Genomic DNA, 21,528 nt, shown 5'->3' on the forward strand with positions numbered 1-21,528 from the left:
CGCCAACGTATTTCGATCCCAAATATAATTTTAAAATGGGTCGTGCCAGGGGGCAGGATCCTATAGGCATTTCTCAGTGTTTTAATTCCATTCACTTTGTTATTATATAGATTATTAGTCGGGAGGAATTTACCAGGCGACATCATGAATTACAACGTTCAAGTCTATGCTTCCTTTACATTGTGCCGACCATTCGTTGCTGACCATGTCAACTAAACATAAAAATGTCCCACTTGAGTAGACTGCGAAAGTGACCAGAATCTTGCCAGAACATTAAAGATAGTTTGCTCTGGGCAGGTTGGAATATGTGTAACGAAGGAACAGATCTGAAAACGATTTGTATTGCCCCAAAATCGTTGCCCTCCTGCTGAGTTGGCTGGGCGGTGGGGGATGGGCGGGGTGGTGACGGCAACAGCTTTTTGGTCGCTGGTAGGCATTTGTTCCAGATCGCGCGCCCAAGCATTGATTGTTCTCCCAAGCCGATTGAAGTTTCCCGGTCACACTTGCCCCCCAAGCGGTACCCGAGCCTTGATATCTGCTTGAGGGCAGTGTGCCTGTGAGATTCCTCTGATGATTATGTTTCAAGGCAATTTTTTGCTTAATGGCGCGAGCCCATTCATTACTGTGTCAGATTCCAGTACCCCTGCATGGAAGGCACCCAAACCCCAAGAGCATTTCCAGACGCACGGTGTTAAAACAAGAAGTGAGAATCATCTGACGGCAGCCTCAGTTGGACGTGAATGCCCTGCACAGCTCTTCGCATCAATGGCGACAGTATCTCTTTTTCGAGCTGCTGGATGCACAGTTATGCATCCCCCATGAACCTGGTCTGCGAAGTTGCTCGCCCGCCTCACAATTTTCAAAGGGAAAGCCGATCAGAGCATTTAGAAACGAAAATGCCGGATCCGTCCAATGTTTCGAACTGGTATAATTCCCGAGACTAAACAACATTAGACATTGTCAGTGCAGGTTGGAGCCAGCAAGTAGTTTATACAATCAACAACAGATCATTCAAATTCGAAGACGCCATTTCTTGATTTGTCCTTGGGGTTTTCGTCAGTTGAAAGCTACCCCAGCTGCAAACACCACCACTATCACGTCAGCTATTTCATAATCGCGGCAAGCAGTATGCTTTTAGTAAGCTGCGCAGGCGGTGGCGTTATGGATGCATAACGTAAATATGACAATCTATGTGAAGGATTCTTCTTTTCTTATGATACTGCCTTTCACTCGAAACCCATTTGGTTGGTACCCTCTGATGTTCTGAACTGAGGAAGTATCAACTGCTCACTTAATGCTCACAGCGGCTCAATTGTAAGCGCAGTAATCCTCTTGTTTGTGTGTTCCCTGATTACGTACTGGTCACAGAAACGTGAAACGGTGGTGCGTGTGTGCGGCGGGCGGGGGTGGGGGGTCGGGGGGGGGGCGTGGAGGCAGGGAAGATGACGACGTGCATCCTTGCTCTCGACATTTCAATATTTCTGTAAGAACCCAACTAATATTGCCCCGATATGTGCTTATCCGTGATGCGGTAACATTGGACGGCGAATTCTTTCACCTGTTCACAAATTTAATTTTGTTTTAGAACTGCAAAAATTGAGAGACCAACTGAGGGGTGAGTTAGCCGCTCCATATTTGTGCTTGCAAAGCAAATTAATTAATTTATGCACAACTCATCAATTAATCCTTTTGCATAGACTCAAATGTTGAATGCCAAGAGAGAAACGAGTGTTGTAACTCTGTTGATATGTTCATTCAAGTAATACCCTTAGATAGAAAAGTACACATTTGAAATGCATAAGTCTGCGATAGTTTCCGCTTCATATTCAAATATACTTGCGTTCTCCTTTTCTCTTATCTGCAGACTCCATCTATCCCTGCAGCAAGCCATCCCTTCAGAAGGAGCAAATGGTTCTCCGCAGAATTATTCGTTCGCTATATTCGCTTATCTTAACATAAATGATTATTGATCCAAGTCAATGTAATTTAATATATCACACGCTGTGTCTGCGCAAAGTTTTACATATCAGACTTTCGGTCTCAGTTCAGCTCTCGACCAAGTGCGTTACATACTGCACAGGGTCTTACCTGCAGTACCGTCGTACTACTAACGATATCATGCACAACGTGCTTATTGCCATTACATCAAACCCCTATCTTTTAAAGTGTCATCCCTTCTCTGAAGCGACAGCCATGGTACATCTGTTCTTTCTCTCGATGTACTCGTTGTGATTAATTTAGTAAGTTATTCTGGTTTCAATTGAATTTCTACTTTATGGATCCACGAAATTTCCCCTCACCCTCTTCCACTTTGGATGTAACTAAGAAACGTACCGTTATCCCGTCATCAAGCATCAACTGAAGTAACCAATGTGAAGATCTCACGGAAGTTTTTTTTTGTAAGCTGGTGGATACGTTTACAGCTAATATTAAATTTTACAACCCAGCGTTGGACCCAGAGCCCAGGGACCGACCGACCGCTCATTGTGATTGGACCCCGTCCTTCTGTAATTCATCGTGCATCTCCCAGCCCTGTCTGATCAACCCTATCTTGGGATCTAACTGGTTGCAGACCGTTCGGCCTAATATTCCGAAAACTGCAAATAAACTAAATTCCCTTGCTGACCCTTAGGAATCTTTGGACACGATTTTATTTTTACAAGTTCTGTGCCCTTTGCGCCGAGCAGTATGCTTGAGGTCGCTGTTTATACAAAGTATTTTAAGCTACAGTCTCAGAATGAAATAACTCAACACAATTATCGGCTGTAGTATTCTTTTTCCTTTCGTGACACTAATTTCATCAGACTAAGCTTAGTTCCAAAATGTATACGTTACAGTATTTGGCTTGATATGCTAACGGTTATTCTTGCTAATATTGCAGCCGCGATATAATTGATTTTGGAATATCCTTAACTCTTAGGGAAATTGCGTTAGAACAGTAAATAAGCAACACATATTTTAGTGTTTTGAAGCAATGTCACTTGTTTGAAATACTCAAAAGCGCCTTTTTCGTTTAAAATAAATAAGCTGTTATGGCATATGCAAACAGGAACCATTTCATTGAAACTATATTGGCATCCACTAAGTTACTTTGGTTTGAATTTTTCCTCGCCGTTTGCGTAACATTTTGTGCTAGGAGCATTAGTCAGCTAAATTAATGGTTTACACTTATTATATTGGAATTCAAGCAAGAAGCCAACGAATATTTTCGATAAGCTTCTGTGTTGCATCCGTCAGATTTTCTGCTGAATAAACATCACAACAGAGGAAATACGATGAGCAGTATGCATTGCGGCTGCTCAATCCTGTTCCCTCATTTCAATAACTCAACCCTGAAACCAGAATACTAGTACCGCTGTTCCACCGGCCCATATATGTCTTAACTACCTGCGTGGTGAAAAGTCCATTGGACAGTTCAGAAGTGCGATTGGAATGTGTTTAAGGGAAACCAGGAGGGTACTAAGCACTGTTGTCTCACAGTGCCAGGAACCCAGATTCAATTTCGGCCTTGGATGACTTAGTGTGTCGTTCGCATGCTCTCTCCGTGTCTGCATATGTTTCCTCCGGATCTCCAGTTTCTTCTTCGAGATGTGCAGGTTAGGCATGTTGGCTATACAGAATTACCCCTTGGTGTCGAAATGGGTGCAGATTAATTGAGTTTACAGGGATAGGACGTGAGAGTGGGCCAAGTTAGAGCACTCTTGCGGATCAGATTAGATGAGCCCAGTGGATTCCTTCTTCACCGTGGGTGGTTCTATGGTTCTCATGCATGGGGTGGGAGTGCACAGCGTTTCTATCCACAACCGTTTGACACAATTCAGAAACATGCATGGTACCTGAGGGTTATAGAATCCATTTACACCTTTGATCAGAAAGTATTTCAGGATAAACTGTACATCTTGCAGCCAATCAGTTTAACCTTCATGATGGGTAAGCTTCTCGAAGAAAAAAACAGGGACACATTTTATCTTGGAATTCAGCACAATTGGGATTGCTGAATTTATTTCACAACGGATGTTCGGAAAATCGGGTTTTAAAACGATCTAATATTGGATCTGATGTTTGGACCAAAGTCGAATCAGTAGATAAAGAATTCATACATTATTTTCCAAATGCAGCTGTGTTCTGATGGAATGCATTTCTCTTATATTTAAACATTACTCGCAATACTTAAAGTAGCTAAAGTTTTTCCAATAGTGTTTTATTCCCCCGTCCTGTCACACGTTTCTTCTACCAACCTATTCCACCTCTGATTCACACGCATGCAAATAGCAGGTTAAAACTCTGATAAAGACTTAAGTAAAACAACGGGGCAATACTCTGTACCTGCCAGCCAAATGTTAAGTTGTCTAGTGTTTGACCTAAATATATTAATCCAATACTGTTTTGCAATGGCGAGTACGGTGCTAATGTTTGGCCATTTATGGATAATAACGAATTTAGCTTGTTTTTTCTTTTATATAACTGCTCATATTGAACAGAAGCATCCAGTAGTGGAGGTAATATCTTTCATGAATACCTGATAAGCGTTGCCAAACATATCAGCTATTTTACCTCTTTGCTCCGACATATTTAAAACATCAATTACAAGATTGATTTATTCAAGCATGTTGGTATTTTCTTAACGTATTTATTGATTATATGAGAGCTGATATTATCAAATACGCAGAGTTGTTAAACTTCCTATTCACTGATTTAATCATACATGTTGGAGAAATGTCGGACAGTATACCCAGAAAGAATCGACAACAATCTGTTAGAATTACCTACGTGAACTTTAGTGCTCGCATTGAGTGAACTTCAGAATGGGAATATTCGCTAGCAAAGTATGTAATATATTTTCCACACTGAATCCATTCACCACGATGACAGCCCGCATTTAGCAAATTAAAGCCATCGGAAACATAGTTAGTACAAATGGATTTTGCCCAATTCTTGAAAAAAGAGTTCATAGAATCGTAATCATTGACATCAAATATAGTTTTAAAAATGATACGGTACTCTAAATTAAAAAATGAATAAAATACGGTTTTAATAACGGTAAGAAGTCTGCGCATGGACGTTGTGCGACTTTTGCAATTCAGCATTTTTATTTTGTCAGAAGTAGGCTTTGAATAGCACTGCGATGAACGTACGGTGAACGTCCCCCAGTCGCCAGACTCTGGCTCCTGTTCGGGCACACAGAGGGATAATTCAGCATGTAAAATCTACCTAGCAAGCACGTCTTTTGGGACATGTGGGAGGAAACCGGAGCACCCCGAGGAACCCCAATCAGACGGGAGAACATTCAGATTCCGCACATACAGTGACCCAAAAGGGAATTCAACTTTGGATACTGGCGCTCTGAATCACAGTGGTAACCACTGTGCTGCCGTGCCACCCTATTATTTGATTCCTGCTAAAGATTTCACGAAAACCATGTCGATATATTGCGGATATGGTAGCACAATGGTTTACACTTTTGCGCTAGGGTTCCGGGTTCGATTCCCACCTTGGGTCACTGCCTGTGTGGAGTCTGTACGTTCTCGCCGTGCATGCGTATTTCCTGCAGGTGCTCCGATTTTCTCCCACAAGACCCGAAATACATGCTGTTAGGTGCTTTGACATTCTGAATTCTCCTTCAGTGTACCCAACTAGGTGCCAGAGTGTGTTGGCTAGGGGATTTTCAGAGTAACTTCATTACAGTGTTACTGTTAGCCTACTTGAGACAATAACGATTAGTATGATAAAGATATTATAAAGATACCACATATGTTCGGATTGTAAATAATTAGTTATATCCCTTTTACACTATCGCAGTTAACAATTTTATAAGAGTTAGTCAGTTCTGATGATGCCGCGAATGCAAAAAATAATTAATCAAGAATGAAGGTGCTGAATTATGTTTGCTTGGATTTAGTGTCGAACGTTAAAAACCTGGCTTGGAAGGAAGATGTATTTTATGTTTCTTCTTTCAGACGTGGCAAGACTCAAAGAAGACCTGCGAAGAGCCGGTAAGGACAATTCAATCCGATAGCAACTTTCCATTTCTTTGCCTTGCTGATAAATGTTCCGAAGGATAGAGACAAACTGAGACTTTGTCACTTCGAGGAAATGTGGCACCACTGTCCAACGACCCGACGAAATGGGTATGTATTAATGTGTGTTCTGAATGAGGGAAAATAATTTTAAAGTACAGAACGTGAAAAGTGCACGAGATAATGTAAGTCACATTGACATCTCGGGTACTGAAAATAAGACGAGTCCTTGATTTCAGAACGTAGTGGCGATGGTAAACATAGATTGATGAGTGGTCATTAAAAATAAAATGAGGTGAACTTGAAATTAGTTCAGAGAAGGCACTTGTGGCGTGTCCCTTACACGATTATCAAAGCATAAATAAACTGATGCCTATGCAGATTAACCGCAAACATTCTTTCAGGCAAGTATTTTGAGACTGAGGTTGAGGAATATATTTTACCAGTATAATGGAACATTTTAATTTATGTTTGGAAAGATAATTCTTACTCGCTGGGAACGTATGTCAGATACGTGTTCGGAAAATCAGTACATGGAGAAGCATTCCATAAATGTGATAATGCGGTAGATCTGGTGTGTAGTCTCTCTAGTGTCAAAGCGAATTTCGATCATGATATGTTTGATGACGTGGGGAAGGTTATCTGAAGACTTGAGAAACATTAATATTAATTAACGCAGGAAATTTTTGGAATAATTAATGGACAGAATCTCAATGTGAAAAATGTCGAGTGAATGCAAAATGGCTGTCACACTGACTCTGAAAATTACACATGCCATTGCTAATGCTAGGCAGTGCGACATATTCCGCATGAAATGTCAGTTAAGTTGGAATTTATGTTCACTGAATAAAAATCTGAAACGGAATGGTTGCCTCAGTAATGGTGACAAACTGCTTTAGATTCTGCTGAGTAAAGTGATCTGATCTATTTACGGAATGGACGTTTCATTCTTAATCTAATTAGTGGAACAGGGCAAGTGATGAAACTGATGTTACTGATCGTCACTTCCAGATTTTTTTTTCTGCTCGGACATAAAATCAATATGCAACTTTTTGCCATTAACTGCATTTTTATATAGTTGTTATTGAGCGTGAAACATTGTTGGAATCCAGAGAATCCGTACAATGCAGAAAGACTCCATTTGTCACATCGAGGCTGCACTGACCCTCAGAAGGAGCAGCCCAACGAGGCTCACTCCCCGCAGTATCCCCTAGTCCAACCAAATATGCACCACTTTGGATTGTGGGAGGAAACCCGAGAACCCAGAGGAAAGCCAGGCAGACATGGGAAGAAACTGCAAACTCCACAGAGTCACCCAAAGATAAAATCGAACCCTAGATCCTGGCACTGTGCCGACATGCCGCACCGAATTTTCAATATTAATGTTTGCTCTTATCTGCTAAATATTCCTAATCAAACGCTCCACACAGATCTATTGCTTCTCCTTGCAAATCATCTGAGCAGTTTCCCCCGTATGTATGATCAATCCTGATTTGCATCCTAAGTGCTGACTCATAAACATTATTAACCACTAACTGGGGCCCGACACGGAGCGCTGCGCATGCACAAATATTTTATGATTTAATCTCCTTGGTGCAAAAAAAGTATCCGTTTGCTTTTTTTCGAAATACACTTTTATTAGCTATAAAGTTTTATAGAGAAGCTACAAAAGCCATAAAAAACACAGTTTACATCCCAACACCAAACATCCTCCCATCCTCGCCTACAGCACAAACCTACACAACTACCTCCTCGCCTGGCCAACAGTCGAACAACCCATCCCCCAACCAACAGGTAACAGTAACCAATTCACCAAAGTGCAATATACACCGTCGCCATCTTGGAGATAACCCTTCACGGTGTAGTTAACATTCTTGAGGTGCAATATCTCCTTCAAGTCCCCTAGACATGCCGAAACACTCAGCGGTGTCACCAACCTCCAGCCCAGCCATGCCGGCAATGAATGGAAGGGCAGGGGATCAGCACATGATCCAACCTGCAGTTGCAGCACATCGAAAATGCCAAAAACCACCGCTCGTGGACAGCATTCAACCTCACATGCAGGATCGCCGACATTGTGTGAAAAAGAACCCCCAGAACCCGAGCAGCTTGGGATACGAACAGAACATAAGACTTTGGGACCAGAAGACAGAGGAGCAGAATAGGCTATTCGGCCCATGGAGTCTGCTCTGCCATTCAACCATGGCTGACATTTTTATCATGGCCATTCTCTTACCTTCTCCCCATAACTCCTGATCCCCTTATTGATCGAAAAACCTATCAATCTCTACTTTAAATACAACCAGTGATTTGGCAACAGCAGCCTTCTGCGGCAATGAGTTCCACATATTCACCACCCTCTGGCTGAAGAAATGACTCCGCAACTATTTTAAAGGATCGTCCCTTTAGTCAGAGATTGTCGCCTGTGCTTCTCGTTCTTCCTACGTGGAAGCATTCTCTCCATGTCCAGGCCACGCAGTATCCAGTAAGTTTCCATAAGATCCCTCCTCATCCTTCAAAAACCCAACAAGTACAGCCCCAGAATACTCGAACGTTCCTCATCCGACAAGCTCTTCATTCCAGGGATTATTTTTGTGAACTTCGTCTGCACCCTTTCCAAGGCTAGCACACGCTTCCTTTGATACGGGGCGCAGCCTGCCTACAATACTGCAAAAGGGCTAAGACCAGAGCCTCATACAGCCTCAGGAGAACATCCCTGTGTCTTGTATTACAGCCCTGTCGGCATGAATGCTAACATTGCACTTGCTTTCCTCCCTGCCGACTGAACCTGCACGTTAACCTCAAGAGAATCCTGGACGAGGACTCTCAAGTCTCCTTGTCCTTCTGATTTCCAAAGCATCTTCCCATTTTGAACATAGTCTATGCCTCAATTTCTCCTTCCAAAGTACATGACCTCACACTTTTCCACACTGCATTCCATCTGCCTCTTCTTTGCCCACTGCTCGCCTGTCCAAGTCCTTCTGAAGCCCGCCTGCTTCCTCAATAGTACCTGTCCCTCTACAGATCTTCGTACCGCCTGCAAACTTAGCAGCCGTGCGTTAAGTTCCTTCCTCCAGATCCTTAATTATATTGTGAAACGTTGTGGTCCCAGCACCGACTCCTGAGATGCACCACTCGTCACCGGCTGCCATCCTGAAAAAGATCCCTTTATCCGCTCTTTCTACCTTCTGCCTGTCGGCCAATCCTCTATCCATGCCAGGATCTTACCCTTCACACCATGGGTTCTGATCTTATTCAACAGTCTCCAATGCGGTACCTTGTCAAAGGCCTTCTTGAAAACGAAATAAATCGCGTCTCGTGGTTCTCCGTTGTTTAACTTCCTTGTTTCCGCCTCAAAGAACTCTAACAGATTTGTCAGACACGACCTCTCCTTTACGAAACCGTGCTGACTCAGACCTTTTTTATTGAGCACTTTAAAGTAGTCCGTGGTCGCATCTTTAATAATGGACTGTAAATATTAGCCATGGCCCAAGTCAGGCTAACAGGCCTATAATTTCCCGTATTCTGCCTCCGTCCCATCTTAAACAATGATGTTGCATTAGCCACTTTCCAATTCTCTGGGACCTGTCCTGCGTCCAGTGATTCCTGATAGATCAACAATGCCGCCACAATCTCCTCAGCTATCCCTTTTAGAAACATTGGGTGCAGTCCTTCCTGTCAGGTGATTTATCCAGCTTCAGAACTTTCTGTTTCCCGAGAACCGTCTCCTCGGTAATGATTACTGCACTCACCTCTGGCCCCTGGTTCTCCTGGAGCTATAGCATCCCACTGGTGCCTTTCACCGTGAAGACTGATGCAAAGCAACTATTCAGTTCTTTTGCCATTTCTTTGTCTCCTGTTATTACTTCTCCAGCCACATTGTCCAGTGCTTCAATGTCTATCTTTGCCCCTTTCTTACCTTTTATACAAAAAACAAATTTTCATTTATATTACTAGCCAGCTTGCACTCATACTTATTCTTCTTCCCCCTTTTTATTTTTTTAGTTGTCCTGAGCTCGCTTTTAAAAGCTTCTCAATCATTTGGCCTCCCACTAATCCTCGCCACTTTGCATGCGTTTTCTTTAGCTTTTATGCTGTCCTTGATTTCCCTCGTCAGCCATGGGTGCCTTGTCCTCCCCTTATCATGTGTCTTCCTCCTGGGGATGAATTTCTGCTGTGTCTCTCGAATAACGCCTAAAAACCCTGCTGTTCCACTGTATTCGCTGCTCGGCTTTTCCAATTAACTCTGGCTAGATCCTCCCTCATATATTTGTAGTTGCACTAATTTAACTGTAAAACCGTTACATCTGATTGAAGCTTCTCCCTCTCAAGCTGCAGGGTACATTCTATCATCATGTAGTCACTGCTCCCAAAGGGTTCCTTCACCTTCCGTTCCCTCATCAAGTTTACCTCATTACACCACGAAATCCAGAATTGCTGTTCCCGAGTCGTTTCTGCCACATGCTGCTCCAAAATAATCTCTTCGTCATTCCACGAATTCATTTCCTTTGGATCCATTTTCAACCTGATTTCCCGAGTCCCCCTGTATATTGACGTCCCCCTTGATTACTGTAATATTGCCTTTTTTGCGAGCCTTTTCTATCTCCTGATTTATTGTCGGCCCCATCTCCTGACAGCTGCTAGGGGGACTCTACATAACTCCCGTAAGGGTATTTTTACATTTGCGATTCCTCAGTCCACCAACAAAGATTCTATGCCTTTTGATCCTCGATCGCTCCTTGCGGTCGATTTAACTTCGTTGCTTACCAATAATGCAACCTCCTTACCTATCTGCCTGTCATTTCGATGGGACACATATTCTTTTATATTTAGGTCCCTGCCCTGATCCCCTTGCAGCCACGTCTCTGTGATGCCCACAAAATTCTCCCGGCGAATTTCAATGTGCGCAACATGCTCATTTACCTTGTTCCGTATACTGCAGGTGATTAGGTACATCACCCTCAATCCTGAATTGACCGCCTCCCTTTTCACACTTGTCACCTTTTTGGCTCTGCCTGCGTGTGATGTTGTTCTTTTATTAGGTTCGCTATTTCCCCTTCAGATATTGCACCTTATAAGCTGACATTCTGTTTCACACCCCCCCCCCCCCCACCATACTAGTTTTAGTCCTTCCGAGTGGATTTAGCAAACCTCCCAGAAGGGATATCAGTGCCCCTCCAGTTTAGATCTAACCCGTCCTTCTTGTCCAGGTCCCATCTGCCCCGGAAGAGATTCTAATGATTCAAACATCTAAAAGCCGCCCTCCTACACCACCATTTACGCCACGTGTTTAGCTGCACTCACTGACACGTGGCACAGGGAGTATTCCTGAGATTACAACTCTGGGGGTCCTGATTTTTACCTTCGTGCCTAACTCCCTGAACTGTTTCACAGTATCTCATCATTCTTCCTGCCTATGTCGATGGTACCTATGCATACGACGACCTCTGGCTGTTCACATTCTCCCTTCCGGAATTCCGATGCTCGTTCAGAGGAAGCTTTGATCCTGGCACCCGGGAGGTAACATACCATTCTAAAGTCTCGGTCACGTCCACAGAAGCGCCTATTTGTGCCCTGTCTACAGAATCCCCAGAACTATCGCTCTCCTGTCCTTTGCCCTCCCCTGCTAAGCAACAGAGCCAGTTGCGGTGCCACTGTTCTGGCTGCTGTTCTTTTACCCTGATCGCCAATTCCCTCAACAGCGTCCAAAACGGTATACCTATTAGAGACAACGACAGGGGATTCCTGAGCTGACTGCCTTCCCTTTCTAGCAGTCAGCTATCTGAATGCGTGCACCTTGGTTGTGACCACGTCGCTATTCCTCCTATCTATGGTGCTTTCCGCCACCTGCATGTGTGTATTGTCCGGAGGCCCCCTCAAGCAGAGCTCACACACATCCTCTGTCCCTGCAAAAAGGTGGCTCACCCTCCTTTAGTAAGGTGCGCTCGAAATAATAATAATAATAGCTTATTGTCACAAGTAGGTTTTAATGAATTTGCTGTGAAAAGCCCCTTGTCGGCCGTTCCTGCGCCTGTTCCGGGAGGCCGGTACGGAAATTGAACCCTCGTTGCTGGGCCTGTTTTTCACTGTGCTAAACTAGGTCCTTATTCTACATTAAACTGAATGAGGCTCACTCTTGCATAAGACAATGTAACGTTCACCCTCCACAGTGCATCATTCTACAAGTCTTCTTCGAGTATAGGCGCCTGCTCCCCCAACCAATTCTTCTTTACTTCCTCCAACTAAATAAACTTCTACCAGATACTGGGTTGTGCCTACAATACGTACTATTCTACACCCACCGTGAGGAAGATAGAATCCGGTCCCAAATGGTACATAGTTGGACCACAGATAAGACTGGACAAAACGTCTCAACCCAGCTGCGCACCTGCAGGTACCTAACTCATCCATGTCAACAGCCTATACTCTAACTTCTCCAAACAGAATATCGCCCAAAATATTTCCCCCATCTTCTCGAGCACTTTCTCACTCCGTGAAGGAACTATGACATCAAAATTTAACAGCTCGACTTGTTTGGTGATTGAACAAATGGAAGCCTGCCCTGATGCTTCCCCCAACTGGGAATGTTGCCAGTACTGCCTCCATAGTTCTAAACCAGCCAGCACACTGGAGTTAGTTACATTTTTGGCACTGACATGAATACGAATGCACCGAAGATTTTCCCTGAACTGAATCCGACTAAATGTGGACCGAAGGCGCCCCTGGATCTCTTTACCTCGCAATCCATTCTCTGGATTAGCCGTCCAATAATACAATGACGATTTTAGCAATGGCATGCCCCCTTGACTGAATCTCCCTTTGAAGCATCACCTTCCTAATCGTCGGGACCTGCACACCCAAATAGTCCTGTGATAAGCCGGTCTACCTCTCAAAAAATGACTGGGGAAGAATTCTCGCAAGGCACTGAAATAAAAATATGAATCAAGAAAAGCTATTTATCGTCTCCGACTGGATTTGCCCCACCAGCAACAACGGCAGATTATACCACATTGGTATGTCCGCCTTAAACCTCACCACCAATCTCGCATAATTCAGCTGCAGAAGCTGGCCCAATTCCTGCCACATATATTGTCAAGTAGCGGAATCTAGTCCCTGCCAGTTGGAACGGAAAACCACTCAGTCCAGTTCCACACCCAACCCTGATGCTCCGATCACAAAACAGTCACTCTTCTCGATATTCAACTTGTATGCAGAGAACGCTGAAAATCGCCGCTGAATCCCCATAATATTCCCAACATACACTTTTGGGTCTCAAACATCGAAGAACAAATCGTTGGCAGATAACAAAACGATGTGTTCCACCCGCACCTAATGATCCCATTCCATTCCTTTGGGGCCCTCGACGACATGTTCCATCGCTTAATTGTCACCATAAACAACAAGATAGCACGATCGCACAGTGGTTAGAATATTTGTTTCACAGCTCCAAGATCCAAGGATAAATTCCCGGGTTGGTCATTGTATGTGAGGAGTCTGAACGTCCTCCCCGTGTCTGCGTGGAGTTCCTCCGGGTGCTCCTGTTTCCTCCCACTGTCCAAAGATGTGCAGGCAAGGTGGATTGGCCGTGCTAAATTGTCCATAGTGTCCAAAATGTTTTATTTGGGGGGTTACTGGGTTACAGGGATAGGATGGAAGGGTTGAGGGTGAAAAAGGGTGTTCTTTCCGATGCAGACTCGATGGGTTGAATGGCCTCCTTCGACACTGAAAAATCTACGATCTATGATCGGCACCCCTGCTTCGTACGCCAATGCAGTCAAAGGCCATAGACGTCAAATTATTCATACAGACACAAGCAATTGGTCAACAGCCACACCCAGGGAACAAGCCCGCACCCAACATAAATGTATCAATATTGTAAAGAGGTAACCCCTGTCCATCCGGTCAAATACCATCTCTGTGTCCAAAGACACAATGAACTCATCGGACTAGCCACAGGAGGGAATACGAACCATAATAAGCATTTTGCGCAGATCCGCCGACAACCTTCAGCCCTTCACCACTCCGTCTGATCTTCCACAGCACCTCCGGGAGGCACGGCTCCAAACTTAAGGTCAACTCCTTGGCCAACCGCTTGGCTCTACATTGAGCTGACATATATGATGGTGCGACACACACTCTAGAAGTTCTGTGTCCGTTTTCAACAGTAGGAGATGGATGCTTGCCCCAATGCCTCCCAAAGAGTGTTCCGCTAAATGGGGTCCATTAACGTGCCCAACTTCAGACTACATAACTGATCCATTAATATTTGATATATTTCCACTGGAGCCCATCAGTCCCCATTGCTTTCCCTGACTACATCTGCTTCAACGCTCCCTGGATCTCTTCCTGACAGAGCGTCGCCTCATTCACCTCCAGCAGCTCCTCTCCACCTTTGAAATCTCCAGATCCCCGCAAAGCCCTTTTTCTATCCCAAGGTTCTGCCCCATATAACGTCTCATTGACGGCCTTGAAAGATCCATTCCCGTTTTCCTGGGCGGAGAACTGCCTCACTCCCAGTCCTTACCTTGAAAACCTCCCTGTCTGCCAGCCGCCGCTTTAGCTCATGAGTCAAGAAGCGACTCACCTTCCCCCTATCGTCATATAATACCTCCTTTGGCCATGCAATTCTTGCACTGACTTTTCCCTGGATATCAGGTTGAACTGCATTTGAAACTCATTCATGCACTCCAATAGCTCTGGGGTCGGATCACTTCCAAACCTGTAATCTCCACTTTAAAATCTCGTTGCCTTAACGGCTATGTTCTTTCCCCGATCATTACTTTCAATTCCTTACACAGAATAGAGGGAGAAACCTCCCTGTTATCATTGTTTGCAGTGTTCTCTTGTACGGCCCTCGAAATCTTGGCAGAGAACACCAAGTCCGGTAACAACCCTACGTCCAACCACCACCTACTATGCCACTCTTGATCCACTGCAAGAGGAAAGTCCACCCAAAGTTGGCATGATCAGAGATCAGCACTGCTGAATATTCAGCTTCTCACAACCCAGTCAGAGGAAGCTGACTCATAAAAAAATAATAAATCCGCGAGTACGCATGGAGAAAAACGAGAACACCGTCTCTCCTGGGTGCGTGAACCTTCATGTCCCTTCCACCTCCTCCATGAACGCAAGCAATACTCTCGGAATTCCAACATGTTTCATAAATCGTGGCCTGGATAGATCCGCCTTCGTGTCCAGCACACAGTTCATATCGTCCGCATTCAAGTTCGACACGGCTACCACCAACCCTTTAATGAACGCCACACCATCCGAATTCGGCCGCACACGTTCACTTGAAGCACTTGTTTTCTCTCTAAAGCACCTACCACTCTCACATGTCCTCCCCTGGATCTGCTATTACCCACTCCACGAGACACCTAACTCTCATATTAAATGGGATCGCTATATCCTCTCCTCCCCCCAACCCTCCGGGCTGGAATGTCAAAGCCTCAGTGTAGCAGGTGGTTCATCCAGGCCTTCCGGAACTCGTTGCCGTATGTGTATCGTTTGTCAAAATACATTGTCGGCTCCCAGACCTTTCTATATGCAAAATCCCTTGCTTTATTAACAACCCCCCCCCCCCCCTCCCCGCTTCAAGTGCATCACGTTCCGGATAACAAACCGTGTCGGGTGCTTTTTACATCCTCCCCACCACACGCCCCAATTCAAATTAGCCATTTGCGCACCGAGAATTAGATTTTTGATTTGATTTAATTAATTTGTTGTCACATGTACAGAAGTACAGTGGAAAGTATTTTTCTGCGGCCGAGGGAACGTACCCAGTACGTACTATATAGAAAAAAGAATAATCAACAGAGAATACTGACAAATGGTACATCGACAAGCAGTGATTTGTTACAGTGCGGAACAAGGTGCGAAACAAAGCAAATACATGAGCAAGAGTAGCATAGGTCGTCGTTAATAATGTTCTTACAGGGAACAGATCAGTCCGAGAGTGGACTTGTTGAGGGGTCTTGTAGCTGTGGGAAAGAAGCTGTCCCTATGTCTGGATGTGCGGTTTTCAGACTTTTGTACCAGATGCACGATGGAAGGGTCTTGAAGAAGACAATGGCTGGGTTGGAGGGGTCTCTTACATTCTTGCCTGCTTTGCTGAGGCAGCGGGAGGTGAATACAGAATCAAAGTGGGGGTGGCAAGTTTGTGTGATACACTGGGCTGAGTTCACTACATTCTGCAGTTTCTTGCGACCTTGGACCGAGCTGTTACCATGCCAGGCTGTGATGCAGCAGGATAGAATGCTCTCGATTACACATCTGTAGAACTTTGTGAGATTCGATGCAGACATGCCACATTTATTTGGCTTCCGTAGGAAGTGGAGACGTTGTTGGGCTTTCCTGAATTGCATGAACGTGAGTGGACCAAGACAGACTGGATGACCCCCCATTTTACCGACAATAGCCAAACCCAGGCATATCAATGATGCCAAACTGCCCCAACTGGAGGCTCAGGCGAAGAAAATCTCCAAATAACTGCAAGCCCCGCCTCTTCCCCTCTCGCCCCAGGTCGCCATTCTACCTGCCAGAGTCGCTGAAACGGCCCAAGACGTCACAGACCGTCCCACACTCCACTCCCGTTAATTAGCCTAAGCCCTAGCGCTTGAAAGATGTCCGCATCTCCAAGTCCAATGAACAAAAGCTCATGATACTCTCTTCCAGCACATGTCACACACATACTCCGATAACGAAACTACAACCTTACCGAATGTTTCTCCTTCCCTCTATTTGTCCTATCAAAAAGCCCCAGTTTCTACCATTCTCCATGGACCTACTGTCATAAAAAGAAAAAAAAGAAAGAAACCAAATCCCACTGGTCGTCAAAGACGAAGAACAATGCCTCAAACAAAGCAAAAAAGGAACCCAAAGTATTACCATATTTCCAATCATTCCAACGCAACTTATACAGAAGGGAAAAGCCAGCCGCCAACTATCCTCAAACCATTTCCAGTGCACATCCCTTAACGAAGGCTTGAGACTGCTACAGCGAATCGGAATAATGGTCCTCCGAATCCAACTTGACTCTGATCTTCACTGGGCACAACGTTCCGAACTGCAAACATTGTAGTAAAGTATCATTAGCATCTGTCAGGCTGCCCTCTACTATGCCTGTTCTGGTATATGGGCAACACATTTCTGACCCAGTTGATATTTGACACTTCTTAGTCTAGTCCAGGACCCGCTCTTCCTCTAGTAGTTCTCAAACTGCACGACCACTGTGCGCCATGGCTGTTACGACATTAACTTCAGTCTCAAGACGTGTTGTTCAGTCCAACGCCGGCAGAGCAAACCGATTATCTCTGCCGATCATCCGAGAGAACATTTCTCAGAAATAATCAGTCGGCTTCGAGCAGTCCAATACCTCTGGCAAGCCAAATATTTTGAGGTCCATATGGATCGGTCTGTGCCCCATGCCGTCCACTGTGGCCTTTAGTCCCTTGTTTGCATCTGCCATATGCAGCACTTCAGCCTTCAAAGCAACCAGCAGGTGTTGGTGCTTCTCAACGCCAGCACCATGCAGTTCAACGTCCGACCTTGGTCCTTCACAGCTTTGGCGGTATTCCCCGTAGAGGGCGCGGTACCTACTTGTCGGTAGCCTTAAATGAGTATCTTAATTCGTTGCCACGTCGGTCGAATCACCCGAAAATCTATCTTCAAATCATCTTCAATTCCTGTACCATCACATCCGCCAAGGTTTCCAACGGGATTGGCGTGGTCAACTCCTCGGCCAACATATCTCCCCAGATTCCTTTGTTTTGCTCCAAGCCTGGGACGTCCTTTCTGCTGACTTCTTTGCCACAACTTACGAGATCTCTCAAACATCTTTTCCGACTTCGAAGCTCAACTACTGGCTTGGAACCCTAAATTTCCCAACGGTTTGAGGATAGTTGGCGGCTGGCTTTTCCCTTCTGTATAGGTTGCGTTGGAATGATTGGAAATATGGTAATACTTTGGGTTCCTTTTTGAGCGACCCGCTTTCACATGTTGTCACTGGAGTTGCTCATCCATTTTTAAAAACACATTTTAAGCCTTTGGAATTATAAATACAGAGACGAAAATCAGCCCGTGTAGCACATGTGGCCTATCGTGTCTGCTTAAACTAAAAAAATAATTTCAAACCGAATCGTGTTTGCAGATCTACGATAATTGTCGTTATCGATTCCCCTTTGCTGAGGAAGATATCCGATTACTAATTTAATGGAGTTATCTAATGTCCGTTGTAATTTAGTTTGAAGCCCGGCAGCACATACATGCCTTTTTCCGGAGAGAGGGCAAGGATGATTGTCTAGTTTCCACTGACTGGGTACTATTTCGATCTTGCTCTTCTGTCCTCAGTCGCATGTATCTTTGTTGTTCGAAGGAAGCGAAGCCAAGATATGAGGTCATACCCCAGGAAATATATGTTGCATATTATAGAGGCGTTCCCTTGTGATTATGACACATAAACTAATGTTCTACTTCAAGGCTTTTTGACGGGTAACCACAGTCTACCTTACAGGTTGTGCCCTTATTTATGTCGTGAACACATGATAAACAGGATATTTATCATCCGTGATTTAAACCACATGTTTACATCAACTGACCGACATTCAACCATGAGAGCTTTATTTCCAGATATGTATGTACCTCGGACTGCTCAACATTCAGCGCAGTTATCTCTCTCGCTTTGTATTCATGATGCCCTGAATGCATCTCATTGCGATGCAACATGCTAATGCATATGCCCGGGATAGATAACCGTTAGTTGACCGACATCATGGATTTTTACAGCACAGTAGGAGATATCTCTGCACTTGGTGTTTGGATATCTGTATGAGCAACTCACTAAATACAACGCACATCTTTCTCAACGAAATTCTGCATATTCGTCCTTTCCCGATTACAGTTTAAATCCACTTTGAATGGTTCCACTTTACTTAGCGCCAGAAAATCGTAAGCAGTGTTTTCCGGAATTTAAGTAATTGCCGAGTCTTTTCAGACCTCTAATCTCGTTTTTCCTTTTCTCGGTACTATTCTCTCTATTTACGGATAATTACATGCGTTAAAGCAGCTTTATGATTTTTGCTTCCAGTATCAATTCTTCTCTCACGTCTCTCTACTCCAAGGAACACAGCTCCAAATAAACCAAATATTTTTCATTACTGAAATGTTTATCCACAGAACATTTCAAACAATGTTTACAATGTTTCTTCACCTCTCCACTCTCAATGCCTTCATATAATTCCTAAGTATGGCGCTCTAAAAGTAATATGGAATCTATTTGAAAACGAACTAGTGTCTTATACATTTTCAAAAACAACCGTCTTGGAAATAACCTTGCTACTAATGCCAATTGTTAGAACGGCGCGTTCATCTTCCCCTGCCACGTGCATTGATCTATGCATACGTATGCATAGACTCTACTTCTTCTCTATTCACTAGAGACATGAAAGCTCTGACTGCCTTCATGTAAAACAGCAGGAAAACAGGCCCTTTGACCTGACTTGTTTATGCCATACAGTTTTTACATCTAAGCTAGTCCCAATTGCCCGTATTTGGCCCATAACCCGCTAGACCGAGCTTTCCCATATAATTGTCTAAATGCTTTATAAAAGACAAAAATGTGCCCACCTCAACTACTGCTTCCGGCAGCTCGTTCCAGACACACCATTTTCTGCGCGAGAAAACTGCCCTCTGGATCCTTTTGTATCTTTCCCCTCTTACCTTAAATCTATGCCCTCTAAGTTTCGCTAACTTTGTGAAAATATGTCGACTGTCTACAATCTAAACGCCGCTATAAGTTGTGTACACCTCTGTAGGATCACCCCTAAGCCTCGTAATCTCCACGGGAAAAAAGTTGCAGTCCATCCAGCCTCGCCTTATAAATCAACTCAACCAGTCCCAGTAGGATCCTAGCTAATCGTTTCTGCATTGAAGTTTAATAATATCCTGTTTGTAATGGGCAGATCACAACTGGACACAGTATTCAACGCATGACCTTACAACTTCAAGCAATACGAGAGAAACCTGTATTCAATGTTCTGACCAATGAGACTAAGCATGCCGAATGCCTTCTTCACCAACCTGCCCACCTGTGACTTAACTTTCATGGAGCCATGAATCTGTGCTGCGAGACAGCATTGTCCTATGTTTTCTTGTTTTTATCAAGAGGGGATGGCAGGGAACGCAGTACAATGCTCCTCCTGCAGAATGTTTATGGTGCGGGACGCCGTCAGTGTCCCTATTCATTTCATCTGTGGGAAGTGCACCCATCTCCAGCTCCTCAGAAACCGTGTTAGGGACCTAGAGCTGGATGAACTTCCGATCATTCGGGAGGCAGAGGTGGTCATAGATAGAAGCTTCAGGGAGGTAGTTACGCAAAATAATAAAGATAGATGGGTGACGGTGAAGAGGCTTAGGGGAAGCGGTCAGTACAGGGATCTCCTGTGGTCGTTCCCCTTAGTAACAATTATAGCGACTTGGATACTGTTGGTGGGGGGGGGGGGGACTTACCAGGGGTCAGCCATGTGGTACAGGTCTCTGGCACACTGTCTCTCCCTGTTGCTCCAAAGGGAAGGGGGAGAGGAGAAGAACATTAGTCATTGGAGGCTCCATAGTTAGGGGGATAGATAGTAGATTATGTGGGAACGAAATAGACTCGCGGTCGGTGTGTTGCCTCCCAGGTGCCAGGGTCCGCGATGTCTCCGATCGTGTTTTCGGGATTCTTAAGGGGGAGGGGGAGCAGCCCCAAGTTGTGGTTCACGTTGGTACAAACAACATAGGTAGGAAAAGGGATAGGGATGTAAGGCAGGAATTCACGTAGCTAGGGTGGAAACTCTGATCCAGGACAAACAGAGTTATTAACTCTGGGTTGTTACCCGTGCCATGTGCTAGCGAGTCGAGGAATAGGGAGAGAGAGCAATTGAACGCGTGGCTGCAGGGATGGTGCAGGAGGAAGGGTATCAGATTCCTGGACAATTGGGGTTCATGCTGGGGGAGGTGGGACCTCTACAAACGGTATGGTCTACACCTGGACCAGAGGGGTACTAATATCCTGGGGGCGAGATTTGCTAATGCTCTTCGGGAGGTTTGAAACTAGTTCAGCAGGGGATTGGGAACCTGAATTGTAGCCCAAGTAGACAAGAATTTGAGAGTAGTGAGGTCATAAGTAAGGTTTCAATGTTGCACGAGATTTGCGGCAGGAAGGAAAGTGGTTTAAAGTGCGTCTACTTCAATGCCAGGAGCATCAGGAATAAGGTGGGTGAGCTTGCGGCATGGGTTGGTACCTGGGACTTCGATGTTGTGGCCATTTCAGAGACATGGATAGAGCAGGGTGAGGAATGGTTGTTGCAGGTGCCGGGGTTTAAATATTTCAATAAGCTCAGGGAAGGAGGTCAGAGAGGGGGAGGGGTGGCATTGTTCGTCAAGGACAGTATTACGTTGGTTGAGAGGACATTTAATGAGGACTCGAATACTGAGGTAGTAGTGGCTGAGTTAAGAAACAGGAAACGAGAGGTCA

General features: G+C 44.7%; 1 protein-coding gene across 1 annotated transcript in view; it reads left to right on the forward strand.

The window, feature by feature from the left end:
• LOC119976524 (golgin subfamily A member 4-like) overlaps positions 1-21,528 on the forward strand; it is a 1,176,663-nt gene that overhangs the window by 586,112 nt on the left and 569,023 nt on the right. The window contains exons 85-87 of the mRNA XM_038817077.1: positions 1,586-1,615; positions 4,482-4,499; positions 5,958-5,993. Of these exons, the coding sequence (XP_038673005.1) occupies positions 1,586-1,615; positions 4,482-4,499; positions 5,958-5,993 (84 nt within the window). The remainder of the gene's footprint in view (positions 1-1,585; positions 1,616-4,481; positions 4,500-5,957; positions 5,994-21,528) is intronic.

This window comes from Scyliorhinus canicula, chromosome 13 (assembly GCF_902713615.1).
Source record: "Scyliorhinus canicula chromosome 13, sScyCan1.1, whole genome shotgun sequence".
NCBI lineage: Eukaryota > Metazoa > Chordata > Chondrichthyes > Carcharhiniformes > Scyliorhinidae > Scyliorhinus > Scyliorhinus canicula.